Source organism: Meles meles, chromosome 6 (assembly GCF_922984935.1).
Source record: "Meles meles chromosome 6, mMelMel3.1 paternal haplotype, whole genome shotgun sequence".
NCBI classification, from domain to species: Eukaryota; Metazoa; Chordata; class Mammalia; order Carnivora; family Mustelidae; genus Meles; species Meles meles.
Genome location: NC_060071.1, coordinates 106,420,593 through 106,446,509, shown reverse-complemented (window position 1 = coordinate 106,446,509; position 25,917 = coordinate 106,420,593). Strand labels below are relative to the sequence as shown.

Below are 25,917 nucleotides of genomic sequence, written 5' to 3'. Positions count from 1 at the left end.
GGAAACTACTAATGTTAGTCCCAAATTATTTAAGTTGTTTTGCTGAAACCAATCTCTGATCTGTGGTCAAAGCAGCATCTAGTGAGTCCCTCGTACCAGTGTTATAGCTCAGAAGATGATTCTGAACGAATGCTTTAGTGTGATGCCAAGAGAAAAAATGTGGCTCTGTTGCTGGATATGTTGAATAGCTTTCTTAGAACAAATTCCCTTTGATTAAAATGAAGAGTCCTGAATCTAAGTATCTAAAAGGAGTAAACAGCTCTGCTGCTTGTTCTACTTAGTTTTGGGCAACAGTATCAACTGTATAAAGTGACTGATCTGTGGGACTAGAGTGAAGGTTTTATTCTACGTTAATTTTATTAATGCACATCATGGACATGAAGATGTAGAGAGCATCTTCACACGGATAAGTTAATTTTACTGTATGATGTGTTTTCTAAACTTTAAATCTCTTTACTTACCATGTTCATGTAGCCTGAGGAGAATTTTTTAAACAAAAGGTCGATGACTAGGTAGACCCTAAAACTACGAGAGAAACATAGAATGTAGTTAGCCATCTGTGCTCCTGGTTTGTTAAAATCTGAGTTAACCTGATTGGTGCTGTACCACTGTCCAAAGAACATGCCCTTAAGTAGTCCTACCTTCTCAGAGCTTGACTTTTGCTTTTGTATATTAAATAAAAACCATTTCAAATGTTTCCTTGTGCAGTTTATGATTAATGGCTCAGTCTCTGTTAATTCAATTTCAGCAGCTAACTCTGGCTTGTGTGTAACCAGGACTCTAGCTTGTCTCTCTGCCTCCTCTCCCCCATTGTTTTGAGGGAGGTCTATCCCACAGGTTTGGTAGAGAAAATACTTTCCAACAGTGTGAAATTACATTTTTTTTTTTTGAATAGTGCCATTCCATGTTTCTCTGTTAATGAAATAATTGATGTTTTCCCTTGATGCTTAGTATTAAAGTTGTTAAGCATTTTAAACATGGAAGACTTAACTAGCATTTGCAGTAAAAACGAGAGAAGGATCCACTTTGAAAGTTCAGTTGATTATTAAAGGATTTGGTTAATCCATGCCAATAGCTTCCCTCTACTTTCTTAAGTGTTCATGAATAAGCTTTATATTCATTTTAAGAGAAAGCAATGTAAGATTTGGTAGTGTCAGTTTCAGTATTGTGATTTTTAAATTGTATCTGGTACTGAAGCTGTGAGGGAGGTCTGTTATTGCAGGCTGTACTTACTTAAAAAATATTTCTGGCTGTAACTTTTGGCATTTATTATCTTAGATAAGAAACCCCTAGTTTAAATATTTAGATACTGGTGGGCTATGTGGTTCTCCCATCTTCCTTAGTATTCTTATAAAATCTCAAATTCCTGAAGTAATGTATATATGAAAGTATTTAAATACTGATTTTATATTATGGAACATACTGGTTCTCTGGTCTGAAGATCCTAAACAGCACCAATAATTGTTTTAAAGTTTTCCCCGGCGAAGTTAAAGTAGTTCATCAGCAGCAAGAAGAGTGTGAGACAAAAGAGAACTTTTGGCAATTACATGGTTATTCAGAAACAAAGTTTTGATGCGGTGACATTTACTTTGTCTTGTGTGGAAGTGCCTGTGACCCTTGGTTCACGTTTGTGATCGCCAGCAGCCAAGAGACTGCTGTAAGTGGCACTGAAGCCACCGATGCTTGTTGAAACATCTTGTCTACAGTGCTGACTGCTCAACGTTACAGTTGAAGACAAAAAGACGTATTCTGTAGCATGGGGTGAGGTGAAGGAGCGAGAGAATTGGAGACTGTTAATCTGTGGATAAGTGCTTTCTTATATAAATGGGAAAGAGGGATTAAATTCATTGCATGTAGTTCCTAGGGTTAAAAAAAAAAAAAATAGAATGCTCTAAGAACAGAGCAGCCATCCGACCCAGTGAATTCCTCTTACCTGAAAATGTTCCAGCAAATGCTGGCTAAACAAACACCTGTTGGGGATGATCCAGCATTGGGTGGGAGGTGACCAGATGAATCATAGGAACGCTCACACTTTCTACTTTCTATGAAGTAGAAAAAACCTTGGGGAAAAAGCCTTGGGAGGACATGTGGGAGGAATAGAGGGTGAAAGTTACTTGATTTTAGCTTGGGTACTCAAACCAATTTTTATGCTTATTACCATGTCATGTTCCACCGGTAGTTACACATAGTAAAAGGAGGTAAAAGTGTGGTAAATAATAAAACTAGGCAGTCAAATATTTTTCCATATGCTTGTTTCAGCATTACTTCCAGGTAAAATATTCCAGAGAAGCCAGTTCATTTCTAAAAAGGAAAATTGTATAGCAACTTTTCATCTATAAGAAATGAGAGACACAATCAGGATTTTTGAATAAAAACTTTAGGATTATCTGCACATAAACATTTACATTCGGGTTGGTGACACTAGTAAGTTTCATTTCCATACAAATTATGTTAAATAGCTCTTAAATTTCAGACATGGTCATATATATGTTATTTGAAATTCTTTTTTATCTAGATACAGATCTTGATAATGAATCTCTTGATGACAGATGTGCAGCTAGTTTGTCCCGAAACTCATGAAGATAATTATATTGCTGAAAAAAGTAAAGATACGTTGAAATATATTGTGGAAACCCAGTTAGCAGAGTAGACAATACTAGTAGCAATCAGAAATCAAAAAATAATTGCTAAGAACAGTTCTACATACTTTTGGATAAGGAAGTGTTTGCCTTATGAGAAGTTTTACCTTTTAATAAAGCTGCATATAGTGTGGAGAAACTTGCATTAAAAATCAGAAGGTAGCATGCAATACACATGAATATTTTATAAATCTGTAAAATCCTTTTACTGGCAACAGCAAATTAAAATTAAAAATAATATGTGAAGGCATTCTTTTTGCTAATGTATTTTCCTCTGGGGGGTAAGTATGGAGGAGAGGGTACTTTCTATAGCAATTAACAATGGTATATTTCAAGAAAATCTATTTCTTAATTTATGGAAGCCCTAGATTGCTGCTGCTTGTGATGATACAATCCATTTGGAACAATGTTCATAGTAGTCAGTATTAAAAACACGAATCTTAACAGATAAGTGAAATAAAACTTTAAATAATTTATTTGGAGTTTTAATAGTTTCCCGGAGGATATTCTTATTCTGCCAATAATCTCATTTTTTATAGTTATCGGGAAGTTGAAATTGCCTCCTAACTAGCTCTTACCAGCACAGAAATGGGAAAGCCTGTTTGCTAGAGTGCTGAGGTGATCAGCAGACAGCCCATATAATGTGGGCTTAATTTGCTCCAAAATTAAAGATCTAAAACACACAGTTGGATATGTTTGAGCATTTGGTTTTGTTTCAGAGGGAGACCTGAAAACATCTTGAATTTGAAGGATCCCTGGATTTTAAGAGATAAGAAGGGGAATTCTGTTTTCAGAACCTGTCCAGTGAAGTGGATTCTGCATGGATTGTTTTGAATGACCTGAGTTAAGCCCGGAGAATCAGACTGCTTGGTGAATTTGTCAGTTACTGTAATAATTCACGTTCATGGCCCTTCCATAGACCCCTGACCCTGGGAAGATGGACACAAGCCCAGGAAGCCCCTGAAGGCCAGGACTCTCGTGCCTGATCTTCTGATTTAATCCTAATGCTGAGACAGGGTACTTGGGAAAGGAAGGCAAATTGGCTTTACAAATCTAGAAATAAAGTGAAATCTGCAGGATCTTTCAGGAACATTAATACAAAATAATATCTTTGGGGCACTGCTACTGCAGAGATTTTTAAGTGTTAAGAGGAAAGTAAATGCGAAGTTGTCATTTTAGTTATCCACAGCAAAGGATAATTAGTGTAGCTTTGTGGGATAGTCATTCATTGGTCTTTGTTAACTGTTTTGGTGATAGGAGAGGATCTTCACTAGATCTTTCTGGCCAAAAACTACTAAGATCATAGGAATACTTTCATTTGGAAAAGCTAAATAAATATTAAATTTAAAATTTCCCAATTTTTCCAAATAAGAGGATTCATTCTGAGACTGAATGGGCAAAAACTGAACAGTGGTAGATCCTGCAAGAGTAAACTGGAAAGGTCATTTTTTCATTAGGTTGTTAGAAACACAATGAACTTTTTCAGACATTCAGGTCATATTTAAATGTAAGTTTTGAACAGATGATATACGACTAACAGAATGCTTTGGGTTTTCATTGCCCTCTTGATGACAGGACTCCACTGTGTCTATAACCGCCCCTAAACCAGGAACACACAGCCTCCTTACCTTGATTGTCTGTATTGCTCCAGACCCTCGCAGGTCTCTCAGGCTGTCGATGGCTTGCTGTGGTGAAACTGTGTCAGACAGGTAGAGGAGGAGACAAGCGGCCACTAATGGAACATGTTAGGAAAATAGTATATTATTAAATAATTAATGATAAGGTAGAGAGTGTTACATATTTAATTAGACTTCTGCTGGTGCAGAAGATGAGTTTAGTGTCATTGTGCAAAATGGATTAAAAGACTTCTAGCATGTACTTTTGACAGTTAAATTATGATTTTAAATGACTGGTTGAATTGAAGTTTAAACTGGCTTCATTCTTTATTGAGCTCTATTTAATATACATAGAATTCATTCATTTAAAGTGCACCATTCAGTGGATTTTAGTGTATTCACAGATGGGTGCAGCCATCACCACAGTCCATTTTAGAACCTTTTCATCCCCTCAAAAAGAAACCCTGTCCCCTCTTGTAATCATCCCCCTGCCCCCATCACCCTGCTCTAAGCAACCATTAATCTGCTTTCTATGGATTTGCCTAATCTAGATATTTTATATAAATGCAATCATATGTGTGCTTGTGTGACTGGCTTCTTAGAATAACGTTTTCAAGACGCATACCTATTGTGACGTGTCACTACTTCATTCCTTTTTATGGATGAGTAATATCCCATTGTAAGGATGTACATTTTGTTTATCCACTGTCAGTTGATGGGCATTTAGGCTGGCTCCATTTGTTGGCTCTTGTGCATAATGCTGCTATAAATGTTCACGTACGAGTTTTTGTGTAGACGTGCTTCCATTTGTTTTGGGCAGGACTTGCTGGGACACATGGTGACTCTATGTTTAACTGTTTGAGGAAGTACTGCCAGACCGTTGTCCAAAGCAGCTGCACCATTTCACATTCTCTCCTGCAGTGTATGGAAGTTCCAATTTCTCCACATCCCAGTGGATTTTTTCCATTATTTGGATAATAGGCATCCTAATGGGTATTGAGTAGTATTGCTTTGTGGTTTTGATTTGCATTTCCGTGATGACTAATGACATTAGACATCTTTTCATGTCCTTAACGGTCATTTGTATATTTTGTTTGGAGAAATATCTATTCAGATCCTTTGCCCATTTTTTAATTGGGTTGTCTTTTTATTATTGAGATGTAAGAGTTCTTTATATATTCTAGGTAAGCCCCTATCAGATATATGATTTGTAAATATTTTTTCCCATTCTGTGAATTTTCTTTTTATTTTGATTTCCCTAGAAGCATAAAAGTTTTTGATTTTGATACTGTCCAACATTAAAAGGATTGAACGTTACTCCAGTATGCCACTTTGTTAACTATTTTTCTTCCTAACACATTTTTTAAAAAGTGAACAGTAATTGCATGAAGTAATTCACTATGGTTTTCATACTTATGATGGATATTATTTAAAATTTGCTGTCAGTATCATAACACCTGCATAGGGAAAACATTGGAAAACAAAACACAAGAATGCAGGTGCTAAGACGTGTATATTATGTTTTGCAGAATCCTTCAAAACAATGTTGAAAATACTTCCCATTCACACTCTAGCTTTCTAGAGAAGACCAAATTAAGGGCCTTAAATAATTCCTTAGGTCTTAGCAGATTTATATATTTTTTGGTCTGATTTTAATACAAAGTGAGCATATGGCCCAGAAACTGATACTTTTGCCTACTTTGAGGATAAAGAGAAATACTGAATAATGAAAACACATTTCTTACCAAGACAAGATCTCCCAAGTCCTCCATAACAGCTGAAAGGGAAGCACAGTTTTGAATATTGTACGTTTTCCTTCTACCCCACCAATTAGAACTGAAGACCTGCTCTTTCTGCCCTTTCTAATAGTGCCTACTAGCACAGTGACTGGTACACAGAGGTTAATAAGTTTTTTAAAAATTTTATTTGTTTATTTGACAGAGAGCGATCACAAGTAGGCATAGAGGCAGGCAGAGAGAGAGAGGCACAAGTAGGCAGAGAGGCAGGCAGAGAGAGAGAGGCGGGTGGGTAGGAAGCAGGCTCCCCGCTGAGCAGAAAGCTCGATGCGGAACTTGATCCCAGGACCCTGAGATGATGACCTGAGCCAAAGGCAGAGGTTTAACCCACTGAGCCACCCAGGTGCCCCAATAAGAATTTTTAAATTAACCAAGAGCAGGGTGTGCTTATTTATTTGTTGGGAGGTATTCTGAACACCTCTAGTGGTCAATGCAGGCAGGGCCTTTTCATGGACCCATTAAGCACCAGGATCCACATCTGGGAAGTGGGATATGTTACTAAATAGAAATCAGACTATTTTGACCAACTGCCAGTTTATTTTCCTCTGTCTAAACAAAACCGTGGTTATGGAACAAGTCCGTGTGATGACTCTTCATTACCTAAAAAGAGTACAGAGGTGGTGTGTAACAGAGGTTTGGAGCCTGGGTTCTAGAGTCCTGCTGTCTGGGGCTGAACGGTGATTTGTCATTATGACATGTGTGAACCTAAGCAAGTGATTTAACCTCTCTGGGCCTCAGCCCTAGCACCTAAAAAATGGTGACAGCCACAGTACCTGCATCATAGTTAGGACTGAATGAGGTAACTAAATTTGTAAAGGGCTTGCAACAGAGCTTGGCACAGAGTAAAAAGTCAATGCATGTTAGGTGCTCTAGTCTAGCCCTGTGAAGAAATCAGCAGTTCTGCAGAACTGGATTTTCCAGAAAAAAATCATGATTAAACCTCCAGCACCAAAACCATTCATCCCAATTACTTTTGAAGATGCTTAAAAAATGTTTTACACAATTCCTAACTTTTTTAGAGGGCTTATTGAACCTAAAGTAGTGCTGACGACTTCTCAAGACCATGAATGAGCATGGGGTACCATAGGTGAAGCCGGGAGAGGATACGAGCCACAGACCCAGCAGATACTGTCTCCTAGAGTAGTCACAAGCTTGCTTTCTATGGAGTGTCCTGGATAGAGGCCCATTTCAGAGACGAAGATCTACCACAGGAAGGTAGAGACGGGCACTTCAGTGTTTCTCTGCAAGGTGAATACTTCCTCATACCTTTATCTTTCCTCCTCTGATTCCTGCTCATCCTTTAAAACCTAGCTCAAATGGCCATTTCTGAACTGCCTTTGTGCCCCATGGAAGCTGTCACTGCCCCTTGTGCCACCTTGTGTATACCTTGTTCGAGTCTCACTGCACCTGCGTGGTTGGGCTGTTAGCATGGGTTCCTTGAGGGAGGGGAGTGGACCTCACAGTGCCTGTTTTGTATTCATAATGTATGGTACATTGTGGGTGTTACAGGTTGAATTGTAGCCCCATAAAGGTGTGTTGAAGTCCTAATCCCCGAAAGTGACCTTGTCTAGAAATAGGGTCTTTGCAGATGTAATTAAGTTAAGTTGAGGTTATAGGGGTAGACCCTAATGCAGTATGACTGGTGTCCTTTTTTTTTTTTTTTTTAAGATTTATTTATTTATTTGTGTGTGTGAGAGAGAGAGCGAGCACAGGCAGTGGGGAGGAATAGAGGGAAAAGCAGACTCTCTGCTAAGTAGGGAACCCAATGCAGGATTTGATCCCAGGACCCCAGGATCATGACCTGAGCTGAAGGCAGACGCTTAACTGACTGAGCCACCCAGGTCTCTGACTGGTATCCTTATAAGAGGAAATGCCTCAGGAAGACACAGCAACACAGAGAGAATCCTGTGACAACAGAGGCAGAGATTGGAGTGATGCAGCTGTGAACCAAGGAACACTAAAGAGTGGGGCCACCACCAGAAGCTAGGAAGAGGCAAGAAAAGATTCTACCAGAGACTCAGAGGGCATATGGTCCTGTTGACACCTTGATTTTGGACTTCTACCTTCAGAACTGGGGGAGAGAAAATTTCTGTTGTCCTAAGCTACCCACTTTGTAGTACTTTGTTACAACAGCCCTAGGAAACAGCATAGTACAGTAGGCAAGCAGTTTCACTGATTTTATAAAGGAACAAAAATGCACAGGGAGAATCAATGGGATAGCACGAGCAGTCAACAAAATGGTTGAAAAAATTTTACCAGACCCAGTTTCTGTGGAATAAACTATAGAGCCATCTAGCAATGGAAGCACTCAAAGATGGCAGAATGGATAGAAAATTAGCCACTGTAGAACACCTTCAAAAGCTCTAAGATGATGAGCATCAACAGATGCTTTATTTTATGGGAGCCAGAAGCATTCAACCTATGTAACCATCTTTCCATCCTCTTTATATTCTGTTCAAACATCAGACAGCATTTGGTATGCTAGAACCCACTCAAGTAAAATTCATTAAATTTCACTAATCTGAGCTAGTTTGATCTCTAGAAACTTTTCAGTAGAGGCTGTTTTCAAGGACGTATTTAAAAAAAAAAAAAAAAAAAGAGGAGTGCCTGGGTGGCTCAGTCATTAAGCGTCTGCCTTCGGCTCAGTCATGGTCCCAGTGTCCTGGGATCAAGCCCCACATCAGACTCCTAGCTCAGTAGGGAGCCTTCTCCCATTACCCCTGCTTGTATTTCTTCTCTTTCTGTCTCTCTCTCTCAAATAAATAAAATCTTAAAAAATTAAAATTTAAGTTAAAAAAAAATCTCAGAACTGATTTGAAAAATGGGTCCCCAAATTGAGAAATATTTTTTGTGAGCCACATGTAATTATCTAATGATATTTTACTTAGACTTATTAGATAATTTAGTATAGACAACTTTATTCCAAAATTTTGCTTTTATAATTAGTAAAGCAGTTAGTAATTGCTTATAATTGTAGATTACGCATTTCTCTAGAGAAAGGCTGGAAACTGTAGAATGTAGGATGGTGTCCAGTTCTCTGTACATTAGAGTTCATTTCAGCCACAGTGTGTGTCCCCAAAGCCCCATGCACTACTTTGTTTACCTTTGTAATGGGAACTGTGGGCACAAGGCCCCCCAGCCCTAGGTCTATGGAGAAGCTGGCTGGGCTCGCCCTTTCCCTTGGTGCCATGAGACTACCTGGTTATTTGGTATAGTCTGCATACTTTCTAGTTCAGAGCAATGACTTTAGGGCTTTTGAGGTATCAAGCTATTTAATATTCTATCTTGTTCCAGAAAGGATTAAGCAATTTATTAGGATACAAAAAGTACAAGAGTCACAGAACCTCTGCTGTGTGTCTCACTGCAGGCAGAGCATCTACTGCATTATCCACAGCATCACTTCTAATCTTTGTATTGCTACTGTCTACTGCTGATTGGCACTCCCTTTTTCCTTTCTCCAAGCTACTTTTCTCCTCTCGCCTCCTTTTTTCCCCCCTTAGTTCATTTTATTTCGTTTTAAATTTCCATACCAGCAGCTTGTGCATAGCCATGGACAAACAATGAGAGTACCTCTTTTGGTCTGGTGGCAAATTGATATCATCAAATATAATTTTACAGTCATATTTTTAAGATTGCTCATTGCTTATGATTTCTTTGCTAATTTTTAAAAAACTGACCTTTTTTTCCCCTCAAGATTTTTTATTTATTCATTTGAGGGAGAGAGAAAGCGAGCGGAGGGGAAGGTCAGAGGGACAGGGATAAGGAGACTCCCCACTGAGCAGGGAGCCTGATGCAGGGCTTGATCCCAGGACCCTGGGATCATGACCTGAGATGAAGGCAGATTCTTAACTACGTGAGCCACTCGGTGGCCCCCAATGCTGAATTTTTTTTTTTTTTTTTTTTTTTTTTTTTTTTTGGTGGTTAGAAGCAAACTAAGCCACTGAAAGGCTGACCGGTGAGTGAGTAAGGGTATCATAAGAATGATGTCCCACCTTTTTTGGAAGGAAGAGGGTCCCAAAATTATAAGTAATGCTCTAAGGCAAAAAGAAAGAATAAAAAGCCTGTAAACCTGTTCTAAAAATTTTCAAGTCTACTCATTTATTGTCCTTACCCTTCAAAAGGACTAATGGCAAATATCTGAGTGCTTGCCCTGTCGTAGACATTATGCGAGTACCTGTCATGTTTTATCTCCTTTTGATCCTTTCACCAAACTGTAAGGTAGGTAGTAAGTGAATAAGGATGCAATAACTAGAAAAATTTTTCCGACTGGTGCATTTCTCATGTTATTTATGAAGAAAGGAATAACGTACTGTATTAAGGTTTTTCGATTATTTTTAAGGCAGATTGCAAGCTCCTCCATTATTTCACAGCAGCTGGCTATGTCAGGAGTCCCTCCATCTGGAATTGGATGATGATGAGTGATAAATCCATACTGATGGTAGAGGTCCAAAAGGTTTGGGACTCTGTATTTTGACAGTTCTCCTCTGGTGCAGAAAACAAATATGTCTTGTATACCATAGCTCTTTAGTTCTTCTGCCAATAAACCAAGATACATGATTGTACAAGATACACATGTACAAAATATTACAAATTTAAATACAGTCAAGACAGAGGATGTGGTGTTAAATTTCTTAAGCCAAACTAAGTAAATAACAAATGATAATCTATAAATTTGAAATACTTATTAATAATCTAAAACAATTTTGATCTGTCTTCAAAGAAGGGTAAAAATCAAGTCACTAAGCACAAAATAGGAATTGGAAACACCTGGACCAAAAGGTGATTAAAATTAATCACCTTAATAATAAAATCATACTATAATATAATAATCATAATTATTTTATATTATAATAGGATAATAGCCTTATAATATAGTGATTATATTATCATATTATAATAATTATATATTTATAATATTATAATGACTTAATAATTCAAAATGTTTTAAACTGAATTTTAAGATGAGCCAAGTATATTGCTGTTCTTGAAAAAAATCTTTATTTCCATATGGCTTTAAAAATAAATTTTAAAACATTTGCTATTTCAAAATAAACTCTTGTGAAAAAACAAAAGCATATTTCTTTCCCATTTTCTTCTCCCAAAGTCCATGTTTGCTATTTACCTCCCTCTGCTGTTTTGTTTTACCCTAAGCATTGTATGTAAAATCTCCTGCATGCCCAGGCTGCCTGAGCTCATGTTCTCCTTTATATTTGTACTGGGTCTTGCCACCATGCATTTCATTTTATGGACTAGGTCTCTAGGAAATAAAACGTTAACTATGCTAGAATTAGGTGACTTAGCTAACCAAGCTAACCAAGCAATAGTACTATTGGTCATTCTATACACTAAAACATTCTTATGACAATATTCACTCTAGAGTCTTATGTTCAAAATGAATAACTAATTCTGGCTGATCTCAGTCTCCTCTCTCTCCCTGCTTAATCCAGGGACTAATTTAACGAAGCGTCTTTTATCATGAACCTCCAGATTTGTACTTGAAATGTGGCTAGTCCAAATTGAGATGTATCGTAAGTGTAAAATATATATCTGATCTCAAAGATCAAGTACAAAAAAACCTGTATCTCATTAATAATTTTTTTAGCTTAAAACCATTAAAATGAAACTATTTAGGCTCTGTTAGGCTAAATAAAATATATCAAGTTAATTTCATCTGTTTTTTACTTTTTTAATATGGCAGCTAGAAAATGGAAAGTTACACACGTGGCTTCTATTTGTGACTCCCGACATGCTGCTTTAGATAATACTATTATATTTTCATACTTCTAAAAGAATTAAAACTGAAGCCTGCATACTTAACCATTTTTAAGGTGATTTTCTCTCTGACTCTTGCACACAATGGATAATTTCTATTACACAGTGGTTTTCAAACTTTCCTAGAAAGGACTCTGAGGAGGGAACCATAGGGGCTGATGCAGGGAGAGTCTAGGTCTCTCCCACCGGACTGTCATCTTTTATACTTTGGATTCCATTTAAGATCTCACTGGAAAACAAAAGGTTTGGTAAAATATTGGAAACCCCTTTTATAGAAGATACTAAATGAATAGGGCTTTCCAAAATGTGCAAGACTGGTTCTTGAGCCAGTGATTTTCATTACAGTTTGCTTATGACCTAAATGTTCTTCAAATAAAAACTCCCTACCATGGCAGGTATATCTAAATCAGAGAATCTTTACAAGTAATTCAAGAGTCAACTAATCTTTTAACCTCTGTAAGTCTTTTTTGGTAGGTAAGGAATAAATTAGAGAAAGCAAGTTAATAAATTGATATCCCAAACAGTCAGGAAAAAAACTTTAAGATTTAAAAAATTTATACTGGTCAGAATCAAGATATGTGTGTGTGTGTGTGTGCGCGCGCATGCACATGCACGCGCATGTGTGTGTTTATTTATATTTATTTTGGTATATTATGGGGACATTGGTAGGACTATTAGCCTTGAGATATTCCAGGCCAACCAGGATAAAATGTTTTGAAAATCCAAGGTTTTTGGTTCCGTGGAATATGTAAATTCCAAATTGGGGTGGGTTATTAGGATATTTGTCGGGTGAACATCCTTGAGTCTGGGAAGATCAGACCCTATTCCATTTTTCCCACCCAGATGCTAGCTCTCTAAATTTTCTACCCAGGATGGACAATTTCACTACTACCTCTGGGTTCTTGGCTTAGGCTTAACTTCTACCATCACAATCATGTCTGTAAAGGACAGTATGTTAAAAGATCTGGGCAGTGAAATGGCAGTTTTCTATTTACATACTTTCCTCCCTCTAATTTACACATTTTAAACTCAAATGCAATTTCTATGTGTAACTACAATAATCAGTGAAAAGCGATGCTGTATTTAGTAAATAAGGAGTTAGTTCTCTGTGCCCTTTGCAAATATCTCTTTGTGTGTCAGAATAAATCTACAGTTTGAAATTATGAAATAACAAACATATATTTCGTATACTGAACAGAGACTAGCGTTTGTTCTTTTTGACAAAGAGATTTTCAGTGTTATTAAGGAAAAAACAATTAATATGGTTGTTTCATGTTATACCTACCTGTGTCTTTTTGGATATTTCTTCTAACATTTTTAAATTTACAACCTATAAGCAGTAATAAGGCAAGTGAAAAAGTCAGTTTTTGGTCACATATAACAAATATATTTAAACACATACACAGTTACTTTACAAGGTCATACCTCTATGATCATTTATATGTTTCAATTTCATTTTGAGTGTGGATTTCAATTTCTTATATTCTTAGAAATATAATTGCAGGGATTCATAGACCCAGTTGAAGGAGCTCCTAATCCACAGAGTCTTTTTTCTGTGTCCTTTCTGTAACAAGTACCTGCCTGTTGCCCTCAGCCTCACCTTGTACTCCAATGCTGAAGTTTGTTTTTTTTTTAAGATAGGTAAATCAGAAATGCAGAACTGTGAATGGGTCTGGAAGGGTTGAAGAGTGATTTCTGTTCTTTTAGCTAGAGCCCACATGAGGGCATCCTAAAGTGAGTTCTCCAGGCTGATGATCTAGGAAATTCTCTTCTTGCTCAGTACAATGATGTATTAGCTGATAAACAGATTATCTTTAGTATATCAATAGGAGCCAACTGTAGTGTTACCTACCTGGAAGAGCACATAAACCAAGAAACTGAGAACAATTCACTCGTGACAGGGGTAGCCTGAAAAGAATAAAACTTGAAGTTTAGTTCCATTTTTAAAAAGTTGTAAATGGAAACTCAGTTCAAGAAAGGCGTGCTTGGCATGGAACAAGGGTGTTTTAAAGTTTTACTGCAGTCACAAAACAAAAATATGTATGCAAATATAATAGTATAAAACATATTTAAGTTACCCTGTGGTATGTTATCTGAGATATTTTGCATTAGTAATCTTGGGGAATTGTCTAGAAAATGACCTTCTGATGATTTCATCCCCAGCATTCATCCTACATTACTATTTTAAGATTTCTTTGTAGGACTAAACAGATATAATTAAACAGATATAATTAAATTATAAATTATAAAATAAATTAAACAAATATAATTTCATATGATAAAAATTGGAGGTCATTCCTTGTGGTAATGGATTTTGATTCAAATAAAATAATTTCAAGAAATCATATTCCCAGTTTGCAGTACTCAGGGACAAAGCAGATAAAGGCTAGCCTGGTCTATAAGACAGAAGATGAGTTTAGAGGAAAACAGGGGGCATTGTATAAATACCATGTGACTTTGAAAATTAGATGAGTTTTTGAGTTTTAAAGGGGGTTGTGGAAGGGGAAATGAAAGATAATTGCTATTTGATGACAGGACAAAAGGAACTTTGGAGGTAACACACTTTTTCTCTTCTTATAGTTGGAAATGGTGTTTTCTTGGAGAGATTATCACATTTATAGGGATGAGAGAAAGCATTGATTATTGTAGAGATTCTGGTGTAATAAGTCACTGCCAAGATTTGGAAGTTGATTTTATATAGAAACATTTGTTTTTGCTATTGTATCTATGGTAACATGGCATTTATCTTAGGCAGGGTCTGCTATAGATACATTATTGTGACAAGTGGTTCTAGGATTTGACTAAATGATAAACAATTAAATATCTCATCCTATGTTTGGTATATTGTTCTTTTTTCATAAAAGAATAAGTAGGTTTGGGTACTAAATTGCAGATATGCTGATCCCGTCTCAACTCCTTACTTGTTTCTACTATGGTTTTCTGAATGCATGAAGAATTGACTTCCTCCTCTGCCCATCCCCCATCCAAAAGAAAAGTCTTCCTCTATCATAGACAGTAAATAAATCATGGAGTTAGAGGATCCTTTAAAGATCAGAATTACCCAATCCTCAGAAGAGAATCACTAAATATTTTCAAAATGTGGACTACATTATCTACACGGACTATGATGTATACATCAAATAATTTAGCTCATCATTGATCAGAAGTGATCATTGATCAGAACATACCATGATATCTGAATTGGAGTCTGTTCATCTTCAATAGGCTCTTCGTCTGATGAGTCAAACTCGCTTGTTTGCAATGAACTAGGCTTCAAAAGAAATCAGTTATGTTAAATAACTGTAAAGAAGAATACGTATGTATAAGCTGATCCTTGCTTAAACACACACTGAATGCATATTTGCAATTTATTCAAATTGGAATATCAGAATGATCAGCGATAGAAATACTAAATTACTGAGTTTACCATCCTATTAATAATTATAGTGCTCTGTAGTGGAAAGAGAGTCGGACTGGGAAAAACCAGCATCCTGGTTTTGGCTCTGCCACTTACTGTATAATCTCGGACAAGCAATCTCAGTTTATTCTGGGTCTCCGTTTTCTACAACTATAAGTGAGGAGACCTATTCATTAATTCACAAACATTTCTTAAACACCTTCATTTGCCAAGCTCTGGAGAGGCAAAGATCCATAAAATAAAAAGCTTCAGTACAGTTGGAGATGTGTGCATAGATTAGAAAAGAAATTTATAAGTGCTAAAATGGAAGCATAAACTATGCATTTTATTTATTTTTAAAGATTTTTTTTTTTTTAATTTGATGGGGAGGAGGGAGAGAGAGAGCACAAACATAAGCAGGGGGAGCAGCAGGCAGAGGGAGAGGGAGAAGCAGATTCCCTGCTGGGCAAGGAGCCTGATGTGGGGCTCCATCCCAGGACCCTGAGATCATGACCTGAGCCAAAGACAGATGCTTAACCAACTCAGTGACTGATTAGAGAGGTGGAGAAAGCTTCAGAGGAGATAAATTAGCTGGGGTTTGAAGGACAAGCAGGAAGTTTTTAGGCAGATAAGGAAGAAGTTAAGGCAATAAAGGCAAAAGGAGAAAGAACTTGTTTTCAGGAACTGTGACATCAGAGCAGAGGTGATGAAGCCAGATAAGTAGTTTCAACTACCCCATCTCTCAAAAAAACAACACCAACATGGCCTAGTAGTTTGGTTAATGGGGGGTGGGGTGGACAAGTAGAATATCATGCCCTCAACTTTGTGAGTTACTGGACTAGAGAGATTGAGATGGACTTTGTGTAATGATCTAAGGAGTTGGAACTCAATCCTGTAGGCATAATTTCTACATAAGAGTCAGTTTGTTTAATAGGACCAATTAAAAAAAAACAACACACCTTTCTTCTTATTTCAAGTTGGAACCACTGAGAGATAAAACAGTGGAGAGGCAAATGGAGATCAATATGTTAGTTTTATTACTGAGTGTCAAAAGGAGGATGTGGCTTTAAAAGTCAAGTGGACCTGTCAACTCTTCACTCCAGAATTGGACTTACCTACCCAGTCATGGGCAGCAGTGAACAACACACTGCAGAGAGAAGAGAGGGTTCAACTATTTTGTTCAGCTCTTCCCAGTCTGGCGGATCAGATCTCTCGCTCGGTCCCTTCAGGGAACAAGCGGGAAAAGAGGCCAGGAGTGAAGGCCAGCTGACACCCCTCCACAAGGAACAAGGGGATTAGCAAGGGTAACCAGCTAGTGTGCTTTCTAGCTCTGAAGCTATCCTCTATAACGGTCTTGTTTGTTACCACAAGATCACATTACAGAGCCATTTAGGCTGTGGATGTGAGTTGCTTTGGATCTCTTTGCGTTATTATTATCAACTCAAATGAAGGTCCTTTAATATTCAATAGGTTGTCAATCCTGGTGACAGGTGATTGAGTCAGGTGGGACCTCAGCTCCTTGCGTCTGTTTTTCCTTTCCCTTTAAAGCAGTTTTGACGATTCAAGATTTTCAGAGTGTGGCTCCTTCACTAAGGCTCTTCCAGCCAGGTGAACAAATCCTAACAGAGTCAGAAGTTTCTGCTCCCCCAGGTCCAGAGGTTCTGAACCCCAGAAAAGCACGCAGTGCCAGTTGGCCCCGGGGGATGGTGACACGCCCACAAACGGGGGTTGGCAAAGGTCTTTCTCGAGTTTTCCCCGTCTGCGGTGAGGACCGCTCATCAGGGGCGCGCGGGGCATCTCCGGACATCCTTTGGGGCTGGGTATGAGGCAGACTGATAACACCGAGACCTCTCAGCTCTCCATGCCACAGTTTCTTCCGTAAAACCGGATTCAGCCCTCTCTGGCAGGGCTGTCGTGAGGCTTAGGAGACTCCGCAGGCGGCAGTACCCAGCCGGTGCACGACAGGTGCACAGCGAATGTCTGTCGTTCCCACGTCCGCCACCGACCCTGTTCCTTCTCAGTCATCGCTCTCCCCCGTCCAGGGAAGCGCCACCTCCCCGACCCAGGACGGTTACAGGGAGAATCAGGCCGCGAGCAGGCCTGGAATGTCCCCAGGCCCGAGAACTGGCCTCGGGGCCGCCTCCGTCCCTGTGGCATCGCTCGTCCAAGCCTCGGCCCGACTCACCGGCTTCATCGCTGGCCGCCCCGCGTCCTGACCTGCCGCCGCCTCTCTCCAGCAGCACCGGCGTCCCAGCTAGCGCCCCGCGCCGAGCCCGCCCCTTCGCTCAGCTCATTGGTACATCCTTCTGGGAGGTGGAGCGCGGCGTCTTCTAGGAGCCAATCAGACCCTCTCCCTGTTTTTCCTCCGCCCCCCGAGTGCCTGGGCTTGGCCTTTAACCGCCTATTGGTTTCTAGGGGCCTTTGAAAGACGCGCGGCTGGAGGGCCCTACTGAACGTTGATTGGCTGGGAGAGCGCCGGGAGAGGGCGGGAAGCAGGAGCGAAGAAAGCTTCTGAAGGCAGCCCCAACACTTTGGGGACGCTGGAAAGCCTTACTTTCTCATGACAGGATTCCAGAGTGGTACCAGGGTAGGGTATTTTGTTTCTTAAATTTTTAAAAATCTTAAGGGCATGGGGGAGCACTATCCTCGAGCATCTTATGAAAACACTCCATTCCCCATAGACTTTATACTTACGGTCATATCTAGTCATATAAATATGATGGACAGGACTAAAAATCCAAAATACAAACATAACTTGTATGTTTGGTATTTTGGGTTCCAAACTATGCTAGAATCTAGACAGATTAGGTTGCAGATCTGCTTTCCTATTCAGTAAATGTGAATGCAATGGTATTGTGAGAAACGAAGATAAGTCTCCAGATGATTTTTCGTGCTAGTGTTTTTACATAATCAGCTATAATCTTGAAAAACTGTGGTTTTTATCCTCTCCCCCACTCTTCCGTTCCCATTTAGCTGGCCAGGAGAAGGAAGTCATTGGGACCCATATTACCTGCACATCTGCAGAATATGTGGAAATTTCAGCTCCCTGACTCATGTTGTGCAAACCAGTGGGTGGAGAGCTAATAAGAGGAATTCTTTAGTAAAGAAGAAAGCATAGTTTGACTTGGAGTCTGTATTAGTCAGGGTTCTCCAGAGAAAGAGCACCGAGAGGATAACAGACAGAAAGAAATTTATTTTAAGGAAGTGGATCTCCCAACTGTGAAAGTTTGGCAAGTCTGCAAAGTCTGACAGAGTTGTCTATGGGGCTGGAGACTCAGGAAGGAGGTGCAGCTGAAGTTCAAAGGCAGTCTGCATTAGAACCAGGACTAACAGATTTTGCAGATGAAGCTGAAAGGCAGATTGCTGCAGAATGCTCTCTTGTCTTTTGTTCTATTCAGACCTTCAACTTATTGAATGTGGCCCACCCACATTATAGAGGGCGGTCTGCTTCACTCAGAGTCCCCCAATTTAAATATTAATCTCATCCAAAAACACCTTCACAGAAACATCCAAAATAATATTTGACCAAATATCTGGGTGCAATAGCCCAGCCAAGTTGACACATAAAATTAGCTATCATAGGCATGTTGGATTTGATCAACTGATTGATATATTCATTCAGAGAATATTTATTGAGCACCACTTGGGTCCTATATACTATTCAAGATGCTGGGAGTGAACTGGAATGAATTAACCAATATCTCTGCTTTTATGGGGCTCACATGTTATAGGTGAAGAGAGTTAGGTAGTGATAGGTGCTGTGAAGAAAAATTAAAATAAGCAGAGCCTGATGAAGATGCTATTCCAGATAGAAAAAGTGAAGGAAGGCATCTTTCAAGGAGATGTCATTTGAGACATCCAAATGAAAAGATAGTGAACCATTTGTGGAAAAGTTTTCTGTCTGTCTAAAAAGTCTGCCAAAAAAGGAGGTGCAAAGGTCCTGAGGTAGGAATGTGTTAGGTATATTCCAGAAACAGCAAGGAGGCCAGTTTGGAAGAAAATGAATGAGGCAGAGAGTGGTAGGAAATAAAGCTGGGGATTGCGGGAGGCTTAATAACTTCTTTTCTAAAGGATTCAAGAAAGAGTCCAAAGAAAGATTTGGACCTGGGCTCCAGGTAAGTCCTCCCTGGTGGCTATTCAATACTCCCTCATTCTCTAACTCTGAACTTCTTTCCCCTTCTCCCAATGTTGTCTTCACAGATCTCTTTAATCTTCAGCATCAGGGGTCTCTTCTGTTTCCTCAGAACATATCTTCTTCCTTAGAATGGATGAAGTCCCAGCTCCATCGAGTGTTGTGCAAGTTCTGCCACCTCTGGCCTCAGCTGGATGCGAACACACAATCAACCTATTCTGGCCCCTGTTGAATCTGCAGAGTCGGGAGGATGAGCTCTGGTCCCATGGTAGGAAGGAGGTGGAGGGTTGGGGGTCAACTGGGAACATTTCAACTTTTGTTTGTTCTCTCCATCAGCAGGGCTGGGTCTGGGCTTTGTCTTTGCCTAAAGACAAACACATCTCACTTCTATGATGTAGTTTTTTGTTTTTTGTTTTTGTCTAGTCCCAGGGTTGGCAAACTGTGGCTGATGGACCCACTCCACAGACCTGTTTTTTTTTTTTTTAAAAGATTTTATTTATTTATTTGACAGAGAAAGATCACAAGCAGGCAGAGAGGCAGGCAGAGAGAGAGGAGGAAGCAGGCTCCCTGCCGAGCAGAGAGCCCGATGTGGGACTCGATCCCAGGACCCTGAGATCATGACCTGAGCCGAAGGCAGCGGCTTAACCCACTGAGCCACCCAGGCACCCCACAGGCCTGTTTTTAATAAAGTTTTATTGGCATACAGCTACACTCAGTTGTGTAAGTATTGTCTGTGGCTGCCTTTGCACTACAGAGGTGAACGTCTGCAAGAGGGCCTGTATAGCCTGCTGAGCCTAAGATATCTACTGTCTGGCTCTTTACAGAAAATGTTTGCCCAACTCCTGATATATATAACCTATGAGAGAAATGTATATTTCTTCTAACAACATGATGTTAAGTCTCTGCCTTATTATGCGAAATGATGTTCTCTGCTTGGTGTAGTCCCCTTGTTATGGAGGGTCCCACATAAGCTGACAAGGTCTTTGGCTGAGCCATTTGGTTAAATGGCTTTGTAGTAACCTGGTTCCTCTCTAATCTTTGAGATTGTCCCCTGAGAGGAGGAGTGAGGGCATGGGCTCAGCATGCCGCACCTATTGTCCTCAGTTGATTTTTGGGTTTGTGACATCATGGCTGTTAACAGAAATGTATGTGGTCAAAACAATGTGGAAGATTTGTCCAAACTGTTTTGTCTCTGAGACAAAAGTGTTAACATATGTTCATATACAGGTGAGTATTTTGAGAGATGCTCAAAGAGAAATGAAACATGGTTGTTACAAGTAGTCACACTTGGACGTATGTTTTACAACTAGATCCATAGTTTAAAAATGTTTTAATGTTAATACTAATGGATTTGACATATGTGTTGGGGAGAAAACAATGGAAACTTAGAGCTGAATGCCACTTGAGAGAACATACTTCCTCATACTTGATATGCCAAGTTTTAGAATTTCCTGTGATAATGACCGTCAGACACAGTCTATGACATGGCGGTAGGCATATGTTGTTTTCCTGTTGCTTTTCCCTTTGGAGAGTTTCTCCCTTTCTCATTTCATGTGATCTTGTTGAGCAGATGGTTGAGACTGACCCATAAATGTACCCTGTTCTTTTGGTCACAGTTTTTGGTCCAGGCAGGGCACATGACACGGACTGGAGCATCCTTTCTTGTTTTGTGTGCTTTGGTCGCTGATGCTCTTATTTTCTTCTTTACCTTCCTTAGGCTTCTGTTTTACCCCAGAATGATGCTTGATTTGCACTGCATAATTGGAGTAGATTATAAAATCTATTTAAAATATTTTTAAAATTTAAAATGCTGTTGTATTTTATAATTGGAATGCCTATCACAATTTTACTCACCTCACATGCTCTTCTGCAGTGTGATTTTGCCATGCTCCAGCATAAAGTAGAATATAATACTCCTGTTAAATATGGCTGACCTTAATGACAGGTGTGATGAATAGTGACAAATGATAAGCTCTGATCAAGCACCCAGATCAAGAGGTGGAACATTACCAGGTCTTTTGGACTTAGGACAGTATTGATTAATTTCACTTGCTTGTAAATGGTATACACATGGAATATTTTATGTCTGGCTTTTTATGTTCAACTTGGTGTTTGTGAGATTCATTCATGCTATCATGTGTGGTTGTACATGTCATTCTCATGGCAGTATTCCACTATATGAATACACTGTGATTTATTTACCCAGTCCACTGTTGGCAGACACTGGGGAGTTTCCAGGACTTGGCTATTATGAAAAATTCTGTTATAAACATTCTTGTCCGTGTCTTTTGGTAAACATATGTGTGCCTTGCTGTTGGGCATGTAGTCTACCGTGCCAAACAGTTTTCCAGAGAGATTATACCTATTCACATGCCCACTGGTACCATGTCAGAATTTTAGCTCGACATCTTTACGAACATTTGGTATTGTCTGTCTTTTTCATTTTAGCCATGGGATGAGTGGGCCATTTTATTTCAAAGTGGTATCTAATTTCAAATTGTTGAAAAGCTATTACTGATCACTTGGATGGCAGAGAGAAACAGGAGATGTCACTCTTTTTTTTAAAATTTTTTTTATTTATTATTTTTTATTTATTTGACAGAGAGAAATCACAACTAGGCAGAGAGGCAGGCAGAGAGAGAGGAGGAAGCAGGCTCCCTGCGGAGCAAAGAGCCTGATGCAGGGCTCGATCCCAGGACCCTGGAATCATGACCTGAGCTGAAGGCAGAGGTTTTAACCCACTGAGCCACCCAGGCGCCCCAGGAAATGCCATTCTTTAAGAGGGTAGCAAAAGTTCAAGATTTTTAGGAATTTTTGGAAAATGTTCCTGTATAATGTATTAATCACTAGGTATACACATTTTTCTGTATTATTTTAGAAATGTATGTATCACTGCAACATACATATTTGTAGACTATGAAACTACTGATATGAACTGAGTGGCTCCAAATTAAGAAGGTTCTCAAATTCAGACAACATCAATGAGCTCCTCATGCCACGGTGGAAGAAATATTAATATTAAGGCAGCCCTTCTGTATTCCTCATGATAGTTCACTGAGCCCTCATGGATGACCTTCCATATGCTCTGGGATATAAGAATAAAGCACCTACTGTCTTTGGCTCTCCTGCTTTTGCTTGCTAGGGTAATGTGTCTGGTCATTGCTCTAGCCTGGTGCGGCAGCCTTGCTGACATCCACCAAAGGTGCTGTGACTGTCTACCGTCATCCCACTCAACTACAGTGCCAACCACACCTCCTTTGTCGCTGCTGTTGAAATTGCTGGTGCAGGATTTCACCAACCCTTGCATCTTCATGTTCTTTCTTTTTTCTCGTGGAATCAGCATTTACTTTTTTTCTTCCCTAGGGTTCCAAGATTCATTGTTTATGCACCACACCCAGTGCTCCATGCAATACATGCTGTCCTTAATACCCACCACCAGGCTCACCCATCTCCCCACCCCCTTCCCCTCCCAAACCCTCAGTTTGTTTCTCAGCGTCCATAGTCTCTCATGCTTTATCTCCCCCTCTGATTCCCCCCAATTCACTTTTCCTTTCCTTCTTCTAATGTCCTCTGTGTTATTCCTTGTGCTCCACAAGTAAGTGAAACTATATGATAATTGACTCTCTGCTTGACTTATTTCACTCAGCATAATCTCCTCCAGCCCCGTCCATGTTGATACAAAAGTTGGGTATTCATCCTTTCTGATGGAGGCACAATACTCCATTGTATATATGGACCATATCTTCTTTATCCATTTGTTTGTTGAAGGGCATCTTGGTTCTTTCCACAGATTGGCGATTGTATCCATTGCTGCTATGAACATTGGGTTACATATGGCCCCTTTTTTCACTACATCTGAATCTTTGGGATAAATACACTGTAGTGCAATTGCAGGGTCATAGGGCAGCTCTATTTTTAATTTTCTGAGGAATCCCCACACTGTTTTCCAAAGTGGCTGCACCAACTTGCATTCCCACCAATAGTGTAAGAGGGCTCCCCTTTCTCCACATCCTCTCCAGCTGTTGTTACTTCCTATCTTGTTAATTTTGGCCATTCTAACTGGTATAAGATAGTATCTCAATGTGGTTTTGATTTGAATCTCCCTGATGGCTAGTGATGATGAACATTTTTTCATGTGTCTGTTAGCCATTGTATGTCTTCTTTGGAGAAGTGTCTGTTCATGTCTTCTGCCCATTTTTGATATGATCATCTGTTTTTTGAGTGTTGAGTTTGAGTTCTTTATAGAACTTGGATATCAGCCCTTTGTTTGTGGTGTCGTTTGAGAATATCTTCTCCCATCCCATGGGTTTCTTCTTTGTTTTGTTGACTGTTTCCTTTGCTGTGCAGAAGTTTTTGATCTTGATGAAGTCCCAAAAGTTCATTTTTGCTTTTGTTTCCTTTGCCTTTGGAGACATGTCTTCAAAGAAGTTGCTATGCCTGCTATCAAAGAGGTTACTGCCTATGTTCTCCTCTAGGATTCTGATAGATTCCCGCCTCACATTGAGGTCTTTCATCCATTTCGAGTTTATCTTTGTGTATGGTGTGACAGAATGGTCGAGTTTCATTCTTCTATACATAGCTCTTCAATTTTTTCAGCTCCATTTATTTTCTATGGAAATTTTAATGAAACAGCTCTTTTCAATTTCACTGGCTTTTTAAAGCCACGGTCACAGGATGTTGGGTATGGCCAACACTGGGCAGAACTGGAAATTATCCCTCCCCTCTGGTCCTGTCTTGATGTCATGGAGCCCAGTGTGTGTCCTTTGCCTTTCCCTTCCTTTCTGATGACTTACTTCCCAGGAGTTCTCTGGCCTCTCCTGTCTCCAGTCCTGGCAAGATTATCTCACTCTCCACCAGCTGTGCCCAGTCCTGTCTGTCCTGAGTGCTTGGTCTCCAGCTGGGGTGACCGCACGTCTGGGTCCGCCTGGGTTGGTCCTATGCCAGTTACTCATTCACAGCTCTCTCTTTTATTTTCACAAGTTTCTGGGTTTGGGTGGTAAAATATATGGTCACCCTGTCTCCAGTCAGCTTTAGGGAAGTCTTTCAGAGGTAAAGCAGAATCAAGAGCACATTTTAGAGCAGTCAAGATGGAGACTATATAGAAGAGGATTCTGAACTCTCCAAGGCTGCTGTTGACATTGCAGTGACCTCCCTTGCTCCCTGGCTCGTGCTATTCCGAGGCAGTCCTGCCGCTGGTGCTTGGCTCCACCTACAGGCTGGTCTCTGTTTTGGTCCCAGATGGTTTCTTCCTTGCACAGGGCTGGAGCAGAGTGCTCTAATACTCAGTTGGACGTTAATACTTGGGGTGGTGGCCCCCCCCCCGCCAGCATGCCCTCGTGTGCCCATATTTACTAATCTGGCTTCTGCTGTGCTCCTCAGACGGTTTCTCTTTTGTTCATATTTTAGTTTTGAATGGGTCCTGATGATCTCTGGCCATTTCCTCCATCCCGTGGTGTGCCCTGGAACTGGACTCTAGCTCCTGGCCTTCAGTCACATGGGTCCTGCTGTCCACTGCCAGCTTGTCCCACCGTCCTGTCCTGTGCCCGCCCTATTCCCGCTACCAGTGTACTCTGCCCTTTGTAACTTCTTGCCACGCTTGCATGCTAGCTTCCCACCAGGAAGGCAGGTGCTCTAGCGGAAAGGGCAAGGCCACTGACATCAAAAGACCTGAATTGAAGCCTTAGTTCCGCAATTACCTGTGCGACCTTAGACCAACCAGTCACCTAACCTGAATTACGATCTCATCTGTAGACTATGAAATGATATTCCTCCTTGAAAATTGACCTCTGGGCTCAGAGAATTTTGCAGTGAATTTGGTTTACATCAGTTATCTGGGGCCGGATCAATCTTTGGGAATATCAGATTTCTGAACTTGAGGAATCAAGGCTCTACATAAAAGAAGCTGGGAAATAGAAACTGGAACAGCCAGCTTGATTTCCCATCTTTGTGTTAGGAGAACGTTTGGCCAGCTCCTGAAGCCGAGCTATCCACATATCTCAAAATGACTTCAAGCCCAGAAAGGCCTTGAGTCAGATGGCTTCTCACAGGCAAGTGCAGTTAGAACCTTTTCCCCATCTCATCTCATTGGGTTTTGGACAAACTACTCTGAGAAATTTGTCAGGAACGGAGAAGAATCTAAAACTCTCAAATCTCTGCCTTTCAGTAATACTTAGGTTGCTTTTCAGTACCATCTAAAATAAGGAGAAAGAGTTATTTTCATCACTTTATACTGATGTGAGTTCAGAATGAGTTGGAAACATGTATGTTAAAAGCATCCATATTAATGACCTAAAATATAAAACAGAAATTGGCAAGGCCAACCAGATAATACTTCTGTTCTTCCTGGAATGGAAGGTGGTGGTGGAGAGAAGTGGTTTCAGTAAACATGTCTTGCCTGCACAGAAATCCCCAGGGTAGGACGCAGATCTGATTAAATGAGTCAGGCTTACATTTATTACGGTATATTACGAACATTTTTCAGCATTCAGAAGCGACTGGTGTCTCCGTGGATTTGGCCAGTTCCTGGCAATTATGCACTTGGCTGCTAGTATAAGCCAGCATGCCA

The 25,917-nt window shown here is 39.9% G+C and overlaps 1 protein-coding gene across 2 annotated transcripts; it reads right to left on the bottom strand.

Moving 5' to 3' along the window:
- Window positions 1-2,361: 2,361 nt before the first annotated feature.
- On the bottom strand, window positions 2,362-17,462 carry CDKN3 (cyclin dependent kinase inhibitor 3). 2 transcript variants are annotated; one of them, XM_046008998.1, is made up of 8 exons: window positions 17,406-17,462; window positions 15,012-15,094; window positions 13,676-13,731; window positions 13,109-13,153; window positions 10,362-10,584; window positions 6,001-6,032; window positions 4,268-4,371; window positions 2,362-2,594 (listed from the first exon to the last, which is right to left on the bottom strand). In XM_046008998.1, exons 1-8 carry the CDS (start codon window positions 17,412-17,414, stop codon window positions 2,508-2,510), a joined length of 639 nt encoding a protein of 212 aa, XP_045864954.1. In that variant the 5' UTR covers window positions 17,415-17,462; the 3' UTR covers window positions 2,362-2,507. The 2 variants fall into 2 exon arrangements, with proteins under 2 accessions (XP_045864954.1, XP_045864955.1); XM_046008999.1 differs by lacking the exon at window positions 13,109-13,153.
- Between the last annotated feature and the right edge of the window lie 8,455 nt (window positions 17,463-25,917).

Excerpts from the sequence above, each read along its gene's own strand:
- CDKN3 (XM_046008998.1), bottom strand. Across the intron at positions 13,732-15,011 it reads ACTCCAATTCAGATATCATG|GCTACCCCTGTCACGAGTGA; the intron begins GTATGTTCTGAT and ends TATTCTTTTCAG. Across the intron at positions 6,033-10,361 it reads AATCGAAAAACCTTAATACA|CTGTTATGGAGGACTTGGGA; the intron begins GTACGTTATTCC and ends CTTCCCTTTCAG.